Source organism: Schistocerca piceifrons, chromosome 2 (assembly GCF_021461385.2).
Source record: "Schistocerca piceifrons isolate TAMUIC-IGC-003096 chromosome 2, iqSchPice1.1, whole genome shotgun sequence".
In the NCBI taxonomy this organism is placed as follows: Eukaryota; Metazoa; Arthropoda; class Insecta; order Orthoptera; family Acrididae; genus Schistocerca; species Schistocerca piceifrons.
In genome coordinates this window covers 372,221,269-372,239,251 of record NC_060139.1, presented here as the reverse complement: position 1 = coordinate 372,239,251, position 17,983 = coordinate 372,221,269, and the positions used below count along the sequence as shown (strand labels likewise).

Below are 17,983 nucleotides of genomic sequence, written 5' to 3'. Positions count from 1 at the left end.
ATCAGTGCTAGAGGTAATACAGGAACAAATTAAAATACAATCACATCCATGTTAACATCGAAGTGCACTTGTATAAATTTCACACATAAGAAAATGGCACATACCAGTAGATAAAGATAACATGTCAGCTGTTATTTACCATAGTCTCTCTTGGAGTACACACATACAGCGTTTAAATTGCACTGACGCCACTGTTTGCACAAGAAAACAATATGTACCACAGCTTTTGCACTGTAACTCTGTAGTCTTAGTGTTAAGTAGAAATAATAATGAAAAGCATTTGGTATTCCAATTATTATTTTGTATCTTCCCTTAAAGGTAACTCCATTGCAATAAAACTCCTGGGGGAGTATGTAGACAGTTGAATACAGACTTGATTTTTTGCTGGAACATATCTGGGAGTAATCTTAGCTACAAATAAGAATATTCTAACTCCTTTTTTTCATTGGAAAAGAATAAAATAATTATGCCAATTACACATACCATCTACATTCACCACTATGGGGAGTTGGTAAATAAAAAACTTGTGTATTCCTTGAAAAACTATTCCTAAAACATTTATGGTTAAGCCGTAGGTCATAACTGTATACAGGTGAGAGCTGAAAACAGGTATCAGTCATTTTTCTTAATATGTATGTTGTATTTCACTGTTAAATGTCTTTAGGAGACAACTTGGGAGCACAAATGGGATGATATATCTTTATTCAGTTACTGTAAATTAAAAAGACGACTGCAGTGAAACAAAAGAAAAGATGTAAGCAGTAATGAAGATATTAATAATTTTTTACATTTATACCAGTATAAACAGACATAAAAATTCTGCGAAGTATAGTTTCCACACAAATTCAGCTATAAAGGGGGAAACTGTATTTTTAAAAATCTTCCATCTTGCATATAACTTTGGTTTCCTTGATATTTTGATCCAAACAAGAAATGAGTTCCCTCAAAGGTGACAGATGCAATTTTTTCATAGCACTTATTATGAAGTTCATACAACTGTGTCTTTGTAATGATAGGACATCCACTTTACATGTAACATCGAAGAATGGGACCCAAACAGCGTCTTTCCTACCGGGCCATGAAAGGCATTGTGCTTCAGCAGGAGGTATGCAGTTAATCTCAACATCTTTAAATTCATGTGATACCTGGGAAATTTTTCCTGTGTACCAATGTTCATCATATCTGAAAACCACATACTTCTCGACACGCATCTGTTCCCACATAGCATTTTTATAAGCTTCCATAGCAACAGTGATCCCATTTGCCTTGTTTCTGTTGAGCGTGTCTTCATTAGAAATGCGTTAGTAGCATTGACTACAAATACTTGGTGCGAATGTGTTCCTGGAGCTGTCCTCACTGTACTGTACCTGCGCTCCAAGAAACCTTCATACGATTTGATCTCCTGTGAAGAAACAAAGAACATACTAACACTCTCCATTTCATGCAGTATTTGGTGTACAACTCCCCCAGATTAACTAAAATAAATCTTTTCTGCATGTTAATCTGTTACTTATCATGATGGAAACATAATCTTTCCTCTCTTGCATGAACTCTTGAAAAATTGTCCTTTTTGTAAAAGCATCACTACATCTTGTTTGGCAATTTCGGGTAACATCTTTAACAACTCCTGCATTCTGGAGAAACAAGTCTTTCACTTTTCCTGTTGCACATATCACATGCTCTGTGACACCAGACGTAGATGTTACACTGATAATGCTCCATGAAGGTGGAGCAAGTGATAAAACTTGGATCTGTTCACTGCATGTTGAATTAAGTCTGTATTTCCGATTTAGGAGATCCATTACATCAGGAAAATGGTTGCACTATTCACATGGGCACTCTACAAAATACAGGGCATTAGTATCTTCCTCGTTTCTTCAAAGGACATCAAACTGTATGAAGGTTTCTTAGAATGCAGGTACAGTACAATGAGGACAGTTACAGGAACACATTCACACCAAGTATTTGTAGGCATTGCTACTAACACCTTTCTAATGAAGACGCACTCAACAGAAACAAAGAAAATGGGATCACTGTTGCCATGGAAGCTTATAAAAATGTTTTGTGGGAACAGTTGCAATCAGGCTGTACGTGGCTTTCAAATATGATGAATATTGGTACATAGGACACATTTCGACCAGGTATCACATGAATCTAAAGATGTTGAGATTAACTGCGTATCTCCTGCTGAATCACAATTCCTTTCAAGGCCCAGCAGGAAAAACGCTGTTTACGTCCCATTCTCGAATTTTACATGTTAAGTGGATGTCCTATCATTACAAAGAGACAGTGCACAGTTGTATGAACTTAATAATAAGTGCTATGAAAAAAAAAATCGCATCTGTCTCCTTTAAGGGAACTCATTTCTTTGGATCAAAATGTCAAGGAAATCAAAGTTATATGCAATATGGAAGATTTTTAAAAATACAGTTTCCTTCTTTATAGCTGAATTTGTTTTGAAATTATACTTTGCAGAATTTTTATACTGTTTATACTCGTATAAATATAAAAAAATATTAATTTCTCCCACTACTGCTAGCACCTTTTCTTTTGTTTCACTGCAATTGTCTTTTCAATTTAAAGTAACGTAATAAAGATATACCACCACATTGGTGCACCCAAGTTGTCTTCTATAATTCTTTTCTTTTGTTTCACTGCAATTGTCTTTTCAATTTAAAGTAACGTAATAAAGACATACCACCACATTGGTGCACCCAAGTTGTCTTCTATAATTCTTTACACTGAAAAGACATTTAACAGTAAAATTCAACATACATGTTAAGAAAACTGACAGATAACTGTTTTCAGGTCTCACCTGTATATGGTTCTGATCTACAGGTTAATCATAAATATTATGACATGTTTGATATGCCTGCCATCCTTGGCGATGACGTGGCACAGATGAACAGCAAAATTCTGCATGACCTGCTGAAGTGTCAGAACATTGCTGCTGTTGATCTCCTGAATGGCTGTTTTCAGCTCAGCAATGGTTTTGGGGTTATTACTGTTCACTTTGTCTTTAATATAGTCCCACACAATGGAATCGTTTATGTTCAAACTCAGAGAATATGGCAGCCAATCAAGGCCCTTGTCAGTGGCCTCTGGGACCTCAGAGCTACAATGCGGTCCCCAAATTGCTCCCCCAGGACATCAAACACTCTCCTGCTTCGATGGCGTCGAGCTCTGTCTCGCATGAATCACATTTTGTCGAACTCAGGATCACTTTAGATAATGGGCATGAAATCATCTTCCAAAATTTTCGCATACCATTCACCAGCACCATGCCATCAAGGAATATCACACTGATTATTCCCTGATTGAACACTGCACACTACACAGTCACCTGTTGAGGGTGAAGAGACTTCACTGTCGCGAAATGCGGCTTCTCAGTCAGTCAAATATGCCAATTCTGCTTATTGATGAACCCATCCAAATGAAAGTGGGCTTCATCACTAAACCCAACCACATTCACATCAAAGTCCTATTTGTCTATCCTGTGAACAATATGTTGTTGTTGTTGTGGTCTTCAGTCTTGAGACTGGTTTGATGCAGCTCTCCATGCTACTCTATCCTGTGCAAGCTTTTTCATCTCACAGTACCTACTGCAACCTACATCCTTCTGAATCTGCTAGTGTATTCATCTCTTGGTCTCCCTCTACAATTTTTACCCTCCACGCTGCCCTCCAATACTAAACTGGTGATCCCTTGATGCCTCAGAACATGTCCTACCAACCGATCCCTTCTTCTGGTCAAGTTGTGCCACAAACTTCTCTTCTCCCCAATCCTATTCAATACTTCCTCATTAGTTATGTGATCTACCCATCTAATCTTCAGCATTCTTCTGTAGCACCACATTTCGAAAGCTTCTATTCTCTTCTTGTCCAAACTATTTATCGTCCACGTTTCACTTCCATACATGGCTACACTCCATACGAATACTTTCAGAAATGACTTCCTGACACTTAAATCAATACTGGATGTTAACAAATTTCTCTTCTTCAGAAACGCTTTCCTTGCCATTGCCAGCCTACATTTTATATCCTCTCTACTTCGACCATCATCAGTTATTTTGCTCCCCAAATAGCAAAACTCCTTTACTACTTTAAGTGCCTCATTTCCTAATCTAATTCCCTCAGCATCACCCGACTTAATTAGACTACATTCCATTATCCTTGTTTTGCTTTTGTTGATGTTCATCTTATATCCTCCTTTCAAGACACTGTCCATTCCATTCAACTGCTCTTCCAAGTCCTTTGCTGTCTCTGACAGAATTACAATGTCATCGGCGAACCTCAAAGTTTTTATTTCTTCTCCATGAATTTTAATACCTACTCCGAATTTTTCTTTTGTTTCCTTTACTGCTTGCTCAATATACAGATTGAACAACATCGGGGAGAGGCTACAACCCTGTCTTACTCCCTTCCCAACCACTGCTTCCCTTTCATGTCCCTCGACTCTTATAACTGCCATCTGGTTTCTGTACAAATTGTAAATAGCCTTTCGCTCCCTGTATTTTACCCCTGCCACCTTTAGAATTTGTAAGAGAGTATTCCAGTCAACATTGTCAAAAGCTTTCTCTAAGTCTACAAATGCTAGAAACGTAGGTTTGCCTTTCCTTAATCTTTCTTCTAAGATAAGTCGTAAGGTCAGTATTGCCTCACGTGTTCCAGTGTTTCTACGGAATCCAAACTGATCTTCCCCGAGGTTGGCTTCTACTAGTTTTTCCATTCGTCTGTAAAGAATTCGCGTTAGTATTTTGCAGCTGTGACTTATTAAGCTGATAGTTCGGTAATTTTCACATCTGTCAACACCTGCTTTCTTTGGGATTGGAATTATTATATTCTTCTTGAAGTCTGAGGGTATTTCCCCTGTTTCATACATCTTGCTCACCAGATGGTAGAGTTTTGTCAGGACTGGCTCTCTCACGGCCGTCAGTAGTTCCAATGGAATATTGTCTACTCCGGGGGCCTTGTTTCGACTCAGGTCTTTCAGTGCTCTGTCAAACTCTTCACGCAGTATCGTATCTCCCATTTCATCTTCATCTACATCCTCTTCCATTTCCATAATATTGTCCTCAAGTACATCGCCCTTGTATAGACCCTCTATATACTCCTTCCACCTTTCTGCTTTCCCTTCTTTGCTTAGAACTGGGTTTCCATCTGAGCTCTTGATATTCATACAAGTCGTTCTCTTATCTCCAAAGGTCTCTTTAATTTTCCTGTAGGCGGTATCTATCTTACCCCTAGTGAGATAGGCCTCTACATCCTTACATTTGTCCTCTAGCCATCCCTGCTTAGCCATTTTGCACTTCCTGTCGATCTCATTTTTGAGACGTTTGTATTCCTTTTTGCCTGTTTCACTTACTGCATTTTTATATTTTCTCCTTTCATCAATTAAATTCAATATTTCTTCTGTTACCCAAGGATTTCTACTAGTCCTTGTCTTTTTACCTACTTGATCCTCTGCTGCCTTCACTACTTCATCCTTTAAAGCTACCCATTCTTCTTCTACTGTATTTATTTCCCCCACTTCTGTCAATTGCTCCCTTATGCTCTCCCTGAATCTCTGTACAACCTCTGGTTCTTTTAGTTTATCCAGGTCCCATCTCCTTAAATTCCCACCTTTTTGCAGTTTCTTCAGTTTTAATCTACAGGTCATAACCAATAGATTGTGGTCAGAGTCCACATCTGCCCCTGGAAATGTCTTACAATTTAAAACCTGGTTCCTAAATCTCTGTCTTACCATTATATAATCTATCTGATACCTTTTAGTATCTCCAGGGTTCTTCCATGTATACAACCTTCTTTCATGATTCTTAAACCAAGTGTTAGTTATGATTATGTTGTGCTCTGTGCAAAATTCGACCAGGCGGCTTCCTCTTTCATTTCTGTCCCCCAATCCATATTCACCTACTATGTTTCCTTCTCTCCCATTTCCTACACTCGAATTCCAGTCACCCATGACTATTAAATTTTCGTCTCCCTTCACAATCTGAATAATTTCTTTTATTTCATCATTTCTTCAATTTCTTCGTCATCTGCAGAGCTAGTTGGCATATAAACTTGTACTACTGTAGTAGGCGTGGGCTTCGTATCTATCTTGGCCACAATAATGCGTTCACTATGCTGTTTGTAGTAGCTTACTCGCATTCCTATTTTCCTATTCATTATTAAACCTACTCCTGCATTACCCCTATTTGATTTTGTATTTATAACCCTGTACTCACCTGACCAGAAGTCTTGTTCCTCCTGCCACCGAACTTCACTAATTCCCACTATATCTAACTTCAACCTATCCATTTCCCTTTTTAAATTTTCTAACCTACCTGCCCGATTAAGGGATCTGACATTCCACGCTCCGATCCGTAGAACGCCAGTTTTCTTTCTCCTGATAACGACATCCTCTTGAGTAGTCCCTGCCCGGAGATCCGAATGGGGGACTATTTTACCTCCGGAATATTTTACCCAAGAGGACGTCATCATCATGTAATCATACAGTAAAGCTGCATGCCCTCGGGAAAAATTACGGCTGTAGTTTCCCCTTGCTTTCAGCCGTTCGCAGTACCAGCACAGCAAGGCCGTTTTGGTTATTGTTACAAGGCCAGATCAGTCAATCATCCAGACTGTTGCCCTTGCAACTACTGAAAAGGCTGCTGCCCCTCTTCAGGAACCACACGTTTGTCTGGCCTCTCAACAGATACCCCTCCGTTGTGGTTGCACCTACGGTACGGCTATGTGTATCGCTGAGGCACGCAAGCCTCCCCACCAACAGCAAGGTCCATGGTTCATGGGGGGGTGTGAACAATAGTGTCGGCAAAACACAACCACTGTTCCATGGTCCTGGGGCTTAATGGCTGATGGGTTTGAATTTTGTATGGGAAGAGGTGCAGGTCTTCAACAACAATTTGTTGCAGTGTCTCCCGGTTGATTCCCCTGTTGTGCAGCTCATCTGACTGATTTCCTGGGGCTCGTTTGAAACACAGCGCGTCTTCTCGATGTTTTCACCCTCTCTGGATGACTGACATTGCTGACACTGTCATCACGAACACTACCCGTTCTCTCCAACTTGTGAATCAAATTCTTGATCATTAGCACACTTGGACCAGTTGGCTTCAGCTTGAGCTCGGTCGGAAACCACCTTTGGGCTTTTATTGCTCGCATAGTAGGCCTTCACAAGTGCTATACACTCAGGCATGCTTTACTCTGACCGCAAAGTTTGAACATCCTAACGCGAACCGTTCAGAAGTTTTGATCATTTTATTCCATGTAGTTCAATAATTGCCGCCCTGTGTAATTATGTGGGTAATCATCAACTTTTCCAGTATATATTTATGTTCAACTCTACTTCATATTCTATTTTAGAAACTAGGGTTTTAATTAACTGGTTAAATGCAAAATGGAAAAATGCCTTCTTATGTCAGCTTGGAGAGTTAAACATGGATTTCTTTTCTGTAGATGGCAAAGGTGTATTAATCACTAGAGATGCTGACAGTTAAGCCTAGAAAATTTATGGATTGTCCGACTCCATCTCCAAGAAAACATAATTTTCTTATGTAATTTACTGAACCTGTCGACAACTGTTTTACTAGGAACAATGTATCATCTACATATCTAAGATAACATATAATTGTACTTGCCACTTTTGTACTACCTTAAAACAATTATTTTCCAATGAAATGACAAAATATCTGCTAGGAAACTTGATAATGGCCTACCCATTCTTAAACCACCTTCTTGTACAAATATTTCTCCACTGAATTTAATATACTTGTTATCTAAAATAAGAGTAAGCACTGGAAGAAATTCTGTTATTTCATCATTAGATAATATACTCTGCATTAAAAGTTTTGTTTAATAATCTCTATAGTTTCATTTATCGGAATATAAGTGCATAAACTGGTTATGTCTAATAAATTCCATGACATTAGCTACTGTTACATGTTATTTTTTCAATCAACTCTGAGCTATTTTTTGAAAATTTTGTCAGCTGAATACAAAGTGTTTTTTTTTTTTTTTTTTTTTTTTTTTTTTTTTTTTTTTTTAAAGAAAATCAAAGCATTTCGCTCTCTATAGTTTTATTTACTGATACAGTGATCTTATTTTGTTTGTGCTTGGTAAATTTCAAGCTGACAGTTGCTCCCTTGGTGTATACTACAGTATCGGTTACTGTCCTTGTATCAATACACGTATGGGTGTTGTATTGGAAATCTTTCGGTTACATTTTTTTCTCCCTGTCCATTAAAAATATTATTAGTAAAATTAAACTCTCAAGGATAACATTAAGAATTTGCATTGCCACTGCTGTAAGAGCTACTAGATTCATTCTCTAAATTTTCAATTTTTTTTTTCAAATTTCTAAGTCTAGTTTCATTGGCAACTCTATCTACTTATTCAAAAATAAACAAAGAAAGATGATTAAAGATCAAGGAACTAACCAATGCCGATATGGCGAAGAGCAATTGATATAATTCTTGATTTAAAATTTGTTTTTAATAAAGAGACTCCGAATTTCACTTATCATAATCGCCACTTCACATTTCCTTTTGCATCCAAAACCACCATTCTTGCTATAGTTATTCTTGACGTGTGACTGTACATACTTTGTGTTAACTTTCTTGCAATGCAATTTTTGTCCAAGTTAATGTGCTTATTCAGAATTGCAAGTTTCACTCACGGAATTTTTGTATTTTTAGACTGTAGCACATGCCCAGTAAGGATTTTTTTTTTTTTTTTTTTTTTTTTAATTACTCAGTCTTGAACCTGGAAGTGCACCTTAAACATTAGTGTTATGCAATATTTTGTGTAATGTAATATCTTGCACAGACATCTTTTATTAACCTGACACGTTCCACATCATTACGAAGTGTCGTATTCATGATCTATGGAACAAGTATTAATCTAATCTAGTGTAATTTGAACTCTTGATGTATATAGTTCAAGAGGGACTACACCAAATAATGACTGAAATGTGTTAACTTTATCTGCTGGTACATACCATCCACTCATACATGAAATTTATACAACTGTACTTTGGTGTGTGTTAACATAAATGCCACTGTATTTTAATTGCTTCCTGTATTACGTCTAGCACTGAAGATCATCACACACATGCACTGACTGAAATCTAGATCAGCTATAATACACACAAGTTACAACTGCTTACTGTACCCTCTTTCGCCAACTGAAATAAGTACGATCAATGAGCACTTCCAGGTTCCAGGTGGAGTCAAATTTTAAAAAGGATGACAAATGTCAAAAATGAAACTGTTCAAGTTAGCTCTGAAGACAAAGAAGCAGTTGTGAATTTTCGTATTTTGGCAGTCAATGGCACTCACCACATGAACAAGAAAAGAAATAAACTGAAGGATAAAAATGGCCTGAAGTGATTTCAGTAAGCTAAACAAGGATTTCAAAACTATACTTCCTCTATCTCAGAAAAAAAGTTCATTATCCTTGTGTATTACGAGTTTTGATTAATAACAGAAACTATGGACTTTTAACGTAAAAACCCATCCAATTATGAGAGTCCCTCACCAAGCAGTGGAGATACATATTGGAAATCACTGGGAGAAACAGGGAAACAATATGGAAGGGACTACAGAGAGAGCCACACCTGTAATAAAAATTACATGGAAGTGGGCATGACACACAGACAGGCAAATGGATGCTGGATTCATACAGACAAAAGAAAGACAAAAATGGCAGCTTAATGGAATATGTGTAGATGACATTAGAAAACATCCAGAAACAATGTGGCACATACAGTTGAATACTGCAATGTATGGAAAAGTAGTGGCTGTCAAATGACTGATTGGGGTACCTAACCATTTAATATTCCTGGATCTAAAAATGAACATTACTCCCTTACACAGGGAGCATCCCTGTGCCAAAACCACCTACTAGTTGTCTCACTTAATAATATGTACTTTGCATCAGCATACCATTACTCTCTACAGCCACAAACAAACCAAGACACTTTGCAGACAGGGGTACAAGAAGCCTCCATGAAGATCATTCTGCTAATAATATGCCGACAGAAATGATAAGGCATTCCCTGGGCAACATTAGGAGTCACCCTTGTGGCAGCTCCTTCCACCACCAGGACAACAAAAATGAGAACTCAAAAGGCTTTTAAAATATCAAAGCCAGCTCTGACAGCAGTCTCCATTAACATCGAAGGAATATCATATGAGAAAGAAGCTCTGCCATCAGACATCTACAAACAAGCAAATTGTGACTTTCTTTTGATACAAGAAACCCACAGAGGCCACAATGAACAGACGCCAATGTTGAATAGAATGAAACTGATTGCTGAGAGACCAAGTGCTCAATATGGTAGCGCAATATTTTGCCAAAACGGATCTTCTAATCCTATCCATATACATAATGGCAGAAGATGATGTAGAAATTTTGACTGCTGAAGTCCAGTCATGCACAATAACATCAGTGTATAAACCACCAAGAACAGACTTCAGTTTCAAGGAACCAAGTAACTTCTGTCGCAAACCAACAAAACTTGTTATGGGTGATTTCAATTGTCACAGCTCATCATGGGGCTACAGGGACACGGACAAGAATGGAGAAGACTTCAAAGATTGGGCCGAAAGCATAGAACTGAAGCTCATACACGAAACTAAGAAACCACCCCTCGAAACAGTGGAAGGTGGCCTGGATGGAACCCTGATAACATCTCCGTAAGTGAACGTATAGCACAACAGTCAAAGAAAGATGTTATGGAGCCAATCCCACCATTACCAACATCGACCTATAATCTGTTCTGTAGAAGCAGCTGTGGTGCCAGAAGGAGTCCCGTTCAAGAGATGACATAATTTTAAGACAGCAAAGTGGAGCAGTTTTGCAGAAGATCTGGATAAGGAAGTGGAAAATGTGTAACTCATTCCAGAAATGTATGGCCAGTTTGTCGACCTAATGAAAACCATATTACATAAACATATCCCTAGGGGATGCAGAACTACATATATTCCATGACTTAACAAAGATTCAAAAGCACTGCTGAAATCAATGAGGACCCTTTTCTGAAGAAAGAATTGAAACAGGTGAACAGCTGTGTCTGGCATATCTGCCTTCAGAAGGGAAAAGTGGTGCAACCTAGTGACACAAGTATGAAGCATAGCAGTCTTAAAGCCTGAAAACTCTTGAAAAACCTCAACGATGACCACACAAAAGCTCCTGCTGAAATGACTAATATAGCTACTGATGAAGAACCTCATCATCTGCTATTAAATGGCAAAATGAAAAGAAGATATATCAAGACCAAACTATAAAAAGATATGATGAAGAAAATGACTTTATTGCCTGCCCTTTCACATTAGCACAACTAGAGGATGCCATGCGTTGCATGATGAGAACAAAGCTCCAGGATTAGATTATCTACAAGTAGAACAAATTAAGAGGTTCAGATTAGGAACTAAAAGGTGGATCTTAAATCTAATTAACAACCGAATTTTTAAACTACAGATACCCAAATTCTGGCATAAAGTGAAATTGGTAGCCTTACTGAACCTGGGTATGAATCGACAGACCCCAAGAACTTTCAACCAGTCTCCCCTCTGTGTCATCTATACAAACTGTTGGAAAGAATGACCTTGAACTGTACATCAGGTTATCTATACCAGAGCCTATCAAACAACAGGTAGGATTTCATCCAGGAAAATCATGTTGTGGTCAAATCCTCAACCTAACTCAGCACATAGAGAATGGATACAAGAGAGGGCAAATTACAGGTGTGGCATTCGTGGACCTAACAGCAGCACACGATATAGGGAATCACAACCAACTGATAAGGAAGATTTATACAATCACCAAGAACTATCAATTAATGCAGTTCACCCAATGCTTACTTCAAAACAGGGTGTTCTTCACCATCCTGAACAACAAGAGAAGTTGACAGAGAATACAGAAGAATGGTCTCCCCCCCCCCCCCCCCAAGGGAGTATGCTGACACCACTGCTGTACAATATCTACACCAATGACCAACCTGTCGGGACAGATACAAGATCTTTCATCTATGCCGATGATACAGCAGTTGCAGCCCAAGGACTTACATTTGGAGAGGTGAAAATGAAACTGACTGCAGCCCTTGAAGACCTGACAAAATTCTATGATAACAACCACCTTAAAGCACAACCCATTCAAAATACAGGTGTCTGCATTTCACTTGAGAAATACACAAGTTACAAGAAAACTGGATATAACTTGGAGGGAAATGCAATTACAACATACATACACCCCTACACACCTTGGAGTAAAGCTTGACCGAACACTCACTTTCAAAGTTCACGATGAGAAAACAAAGCTCACAGTCTGCAGCCAAAATAATATAATACGCAGGCTCACTAATAGCTAATAGGAAGCTCAACCAAATGTCCTATGTGAATCTGCCCTAGCTTTATGTCTCTCCACAACTGAATATGGAGCACCAGTCTGGCAGAACTCTGCACACACCAAGAATGTTGATACTGCTCTCAACAAAACAGGCCTCGTCATAACAGGTTGCCTACAATCAACTCCAGTTGACAAAGTCTACCAGCTGGCAGGCATCGCACTCCTAGAGATAAAACGAAGAACAGTGGCAGAAGTTGAAAAGAAAAAACAGGAAAACGGCCCCTGGCATCCCATGTTTGGAAGTGAAGCACCATATTCAAGGCTGAAGTCCAGAAAGAGTTTCCTGCACACAACTGAAGCAATTACATCTTCACCTTCCACTCCCCAAATTGAGCTGTGGCAGAAAATAACTGGTAATAGTAATAGCCAAAACCTAAAGGAAGAGCCTGTTGCTAGTTTCCAACAACCCTATCAGACGTGGAATACTCTGAACAGAGTGCGGACTGGAGTGACACAGTGGAAACAAATCTTGAAATGATGGGGATACATTTCTGGAAATGCAGCCTGTGAATGCAGAGAATCTCAAGATGATGCACACCTCTTGATCTGCCCAAAGTTGCCTCAATCCTGCACACTTGATGACCTGGTCACAGCAAATGTTCCAGCAATCAAGACTGCCAATTTCCGGGCCTCAAAACCAATTTGACTTGTGTAAAATCCTGTGTATATATTGTAGATATGTTTGATTTTGTAAATAATTTTATTGTACTGTCATGGATACGAAAATAACAACAACTTTACAGCCAGACATTCTGACATGAGTTTGGACATAGACAGCAATTCACAAGAAAGAAGTAAGCGGCAACTGCCAACAGTTTGCATTCTAAAACATTATGGCTCTTGCCACTGAGCAGATGATGTTCCCCCTCTTGCCATCTGAGGGTATGTTCAGCATTGTCAAAGGTGATCGTTTTCGTGGTCCAGGTCGAGGGACGCACAATGTTGCATGGGATTACTGACATCCAAATCTTTGAACACAGTACACTCACTGGTCAATACTGTTGTCACACTGTACTACTTCCCCATGTGAATCTTTCCAGGGGTGCATTCAGTGCCAACTTCATTTTTATGGATGACAATGTGTGACCACACTGAACAGTACAGGAGTAGTAGTAGTAGTAGTTTTTGGAATGAGAGCATATTCAGTGAATGTATGGGCCTGCCACTTCCCCTAACTAAATCCTATTGAGCATGTGTGGGATGCATTGGGAAAATAAACTGCAGCACATCCACATGCATCAATGGTAAACCAGTAGTTGTGAATAGCTGATGGAAGAATGAACACCCTATCACAAGAACATGTCCTGCATGGGAGTACGCTGCAGAACATGCACTGCTGCTAATGATAATCACACACTCTATTAAGAACCATGTCCAGCCATTTATAATATCCAAGAGACCATCTTGGGTTGTGGTGACTTCAGCGCAATTATTGTCTTTGAATAAAACTGCTATTTCTGTTCATCTCATTGTGGACTTCTTTCTGTAACTTTCTGTACTATACTGTTGTATTTCTTTTGATGTATAGTCCAAATTTCATTGAGCTATGTTACTTAGCAGTAACAAATCATCCAAAAGCTACTTTTGCCCATAAATCTTGCACTTCAGTGTACAGAGGAGTGTGAGAAGGAGAATGGGAGAGAGGGAAACACACACACACACACACACACACACACACACACACACACACTCTCTTTGAAGGAATTTAGATGCTTTGAAGAAGTTTGCGGTTTCCATCCAAATCAATGGGACAGCAGTTTAGTAAGCCCGCCACATACATTTAGCAATTATCATGGCTTCAATGAGTGGTATACTGTATGCTCTCCAGGATATGAGTCATGTAGTGCTCAAACATTTATGAAATTTGAAACTGCTCTAGCTAACAGCTGTGACAGTCTCTCCCATTATGAGTCCCACCACTGCATATTAATAAGGAGCCTCACTCACTGTAGGTCATATGCAGTCCCTGCCAAGTCCATTTTTGCAACCATATGTTTTCTGAAAGAATGCATTAAGGAAAAATACAACCATCACACAAATTCTACTATGTATGGCCTCGCTCATTTCAAGTATGATAACCAAAATCACCCAACTGAAGATTGTTCTTTGTTTTTCAACCCATTCCTGTCCAATACCCCCCCCCCCCCCCCAATTATCTTTCAGTTATCCACGACATTATTTACATTTTCATTGTAGGCCTGTCGATGTACATGCTTAATTTTTTTTTGTGAAATGTCTTTTGTTTATTTTAAGAAACACGTCTTGTTATTCTGCCATATTTCGCAAATGATGAGAAGTCACTTGTTTTGAACTGTGCCATGGCAAATGTAAAGCCCTCCATATTACTTGTGGAAAAAAACAAAAACACAGACACACAACAGGTAACCATGCAAGCTCCAACCAGTGTAGAAATAAAATATGGGTAGTAGGAGAGCTCCCAAACTCCAGACATATTGTTTAAAACAAATCATATTCCATCAGAATTGTTTTGGAAATAAAATGCAGCACAAAAAATATTGGAAAGTAGTTGAAATACAAACAACAATCACAATCACTGAATCTTATCCCTACTTTCGTCACACAACAGCAGTCTCTTACTGAGAAACCGTCTCTTAAAAAGTTTCCCAGGTAAGTGTTTTGGTAGCTACATGTTGACACAGAATGATGAAATGTATATATGTGGGGAAAAAAAAGAATCATTCAAATTCAATCAAATAGTTTAAAATGGTCACAGTGATAACCTTAGGGGATTTGACACTGCACTGACTAACAACAGCTAATCACATCAATTCTGATTCAAATAAACTTACTTGATTGTTATAACAACAAACACTATCAAATGGTATTTTAATGCCCCATTAGGTAACAAGGAAATGATGTGCCATAATACTAGAAACAAATAGGGCATGATCTTGACAGTCATGCATCCCAAACATAAACCAGTCACACAGTCTTCATACACAAGACAGCTGCACTATATATATCACATCTCATAACTTAAAACAAGTAATGGAAATTTCCTCTCCTTCCTGTTGCATCTTTTCTGCCCAAGGAAAACAGGCATAGTACAAGGAGGTGAAAACTTTACAAAATATGCAAACTTGGCATTTCAGCTAGAGTGGGAAAAAAAAAAAAAACCAAACTGTTATTTTACTCAGAGGAACTGTCCATAAAGGTTTCTCTAAATCCATAAACCTCATCACCTATCAAATTATAAGAAACCAATTACAGTACAAATTCTCTCTACTGTCCACAGATATGTTGTCTAAGCATGACTGTATTTACAATAATCTTTTTCATTAATACCTCTGTCTGTACTCTCAGTAAAGCATCTGTCTGTATCTTTATTAATGCTTTTGTATGTATTTTCACCAATGGATGTAGGTTTCTTGACTTCAAAATTGGGACTGAAACCACTGCAATAGTGTGAAACTGGAATTAAAAATAAACATGATAATAGTAGCTGTATTTAATATTAGATTACTAACAGTAAGAATAATAATAATAATAATAATATCAGTACTGGTATTATTAGGTCTTTTGTGATTAAGGCTTGCGTCTTCTGTATTGTTAAAACCATATCTAGATTTAACATTTGTTATGGCGCACTTACTTTATTTCACTCTGACAAAAATTCATTGTGTATTTGCACATTCATTCCACATAGACCTACATGTGCTCAAAATTTTAAGAATCTGATAAACAACTAAACATTTACAGAATCATGCATTACTTTGTGTCAAAGGTGACAGATGGCTTTATAGTTTTGCATACCATATGGGGAAAGAACTAGTACTTGTATAAAATGATAACTAGCAGACTAGGTAAATTCTGGAATTTGTAGTTAAAAGAACTATCAGCAACAAAGGATGGTGCAGGAATGCTAAAAAGTCAAATACAGTTACTGCAGCCCCTGTAATTCTCAATTCTTTTTTTAAACAAAAATACCGTACCACTACAAATATTCCACAAGATATAAGAGCAGCATTTACTTCAAGTAACTGCTAACAAGGCTTTAATAAATATTACGATGTGAAACAGCCTTTTAATAGCCTATTACAATTGTGTTTGCTAAATGAAGAGTATCAACTGCCACACTATATAAATGATTACTTTATAAATGCTTCCCAAACAGTTAAATTTCACAAGTCAGGAGAAACATAAGTATTATACTCCTAAATATTTACATACTGCAAAGCCCTTAACTGACACTGTTAATTCATCATTTACTGACAGAGCATTCCTCCCAGAGACTAAAAATCTCAGAAGGAAATACACCTATTTGAGAGTAATAACAGGCATAAAATTGAAAATTGTCAACCCATATCACTTTTCTCAGCATTCTCTAAGTAATTGAGCTAGAGTAATGAAACAGAGAATCATCAAGTACTTATATGACCACAATCAACTGAACAGTAATCAATATGGCCTTCTGAGTGATACAAATATGGATCACATAACTAATGAGGAGGTACTGCATAGAATTTGGGAGGAGAAGAATTTGTGGCACAACTTGACTAGAAGAAGGGTCAGTTGGTACAACATGTTCTCAGGCATCAAGGGATCATCAATTTAGTATTGGAGGGAAGTGCCGAGGGTAAAAATCATAGGAGGAGACCAAAACATGACTACACTAAACAAATTCAGAAGGATGTAGGTTACAGTAGTTACTCGGAGATGAAGAAGCTTGCACAGGATAGAGTATCGTGGATAGCTGCAGCAAACCAGTCTCTGGACTGAAGACCACAACAACAACAACAACAACAACAACAACACCTGTTGTGGAAGTCACATCAATTCATTTTAGTTATAAAATCAGACTAGTATCTGATGCAAAGAAAGTTGAAATAGGTGAATCACAGGGTAGTGTTTTGGCCCCGTTCTCTTCATTATATATGACCTAAAAATGCAGCTAAGATTATGTTGTCTGAGATGACACTAGTTTCATACTGAGTGGTGATAAGAACTCTCTGTCCGCAATAACTGCGCAAGTCCTTTGATTCATGGTTCAATGCCAATAGGATGACACTTAATGTGAAGAAAAAATTTGCTTCTCAGAAGGAACCTGATTTTAATCTTGTCACAGAGCTCCCCTGAGGTCCACTGCAAGGTCCTAGGTAAAAGTTGTGTGTGCTTACTGTAAGTTTACAAATGTGTGATGCTGATCAGAGCTAAACATGGCGAACTGCAAACCAATACCAATTACCACAGTAATAATACTCGCCACTGAGGCGACCCTCCATATAGAACAAGTAAAAGTAACTCACACTCAACGAAATCTGAGCCATTTAGTGTCATTCTTCACAATCCACTGCCAACATTCATTAAGATGTTGGAGAAGGAAACAGCTTTTACAACAGGATTAACATAATTTCTTGTCAATAAGTGTTTCTATAATGTACGTGAATGTGTTAGCATTTAGTATTAAAAGGCCCTTGTTTATTGTTGAGTACTACTTTTCAATCTGTTGACTGATGTACCATCTCTGCTGTGTCTGTCTCTACAAAAATATATTTCTACTGTTGGCTTTGTTTGTTCCAGATACAGTGCAATATACTCTCTCAGAGAAGGCATCTGGC

At 38.2% G+C, this 17,983-nt stretch overlaps 1 protein-coding gene across 4 annotated transcripts in view; it reads right to left on the bottom strand.

Moving 5' to 3' along the window:
• The window catches only part of LOC124777540 (dual specificity mitogen-activated protein kinase kinase 4-like), a 135,342-nt gene that overhangs the window by 115,622 nt on the left and 1,737 nt on the right, over positions 1 to 17,983 (bottom strand). For 2 of the 4 annotated variants that reach the window (XM_047252993.1, XM_047252995.1), the window contains exon 2: positions 15,711 to 15,836. The exons of the other annotated variants lie outside the window; for them this stretch is intronic. In XM_047252993.1, coding sequence (XP_047108949.1) covers positions 15,711 to 15,836 — 126 coding nt within the window. The remainder of the gene's footprint in view (positions 1 to 15,710; positions 15,837 to 17,983) is intronic. 4 annotated transcript variants of the gene reach the window in all.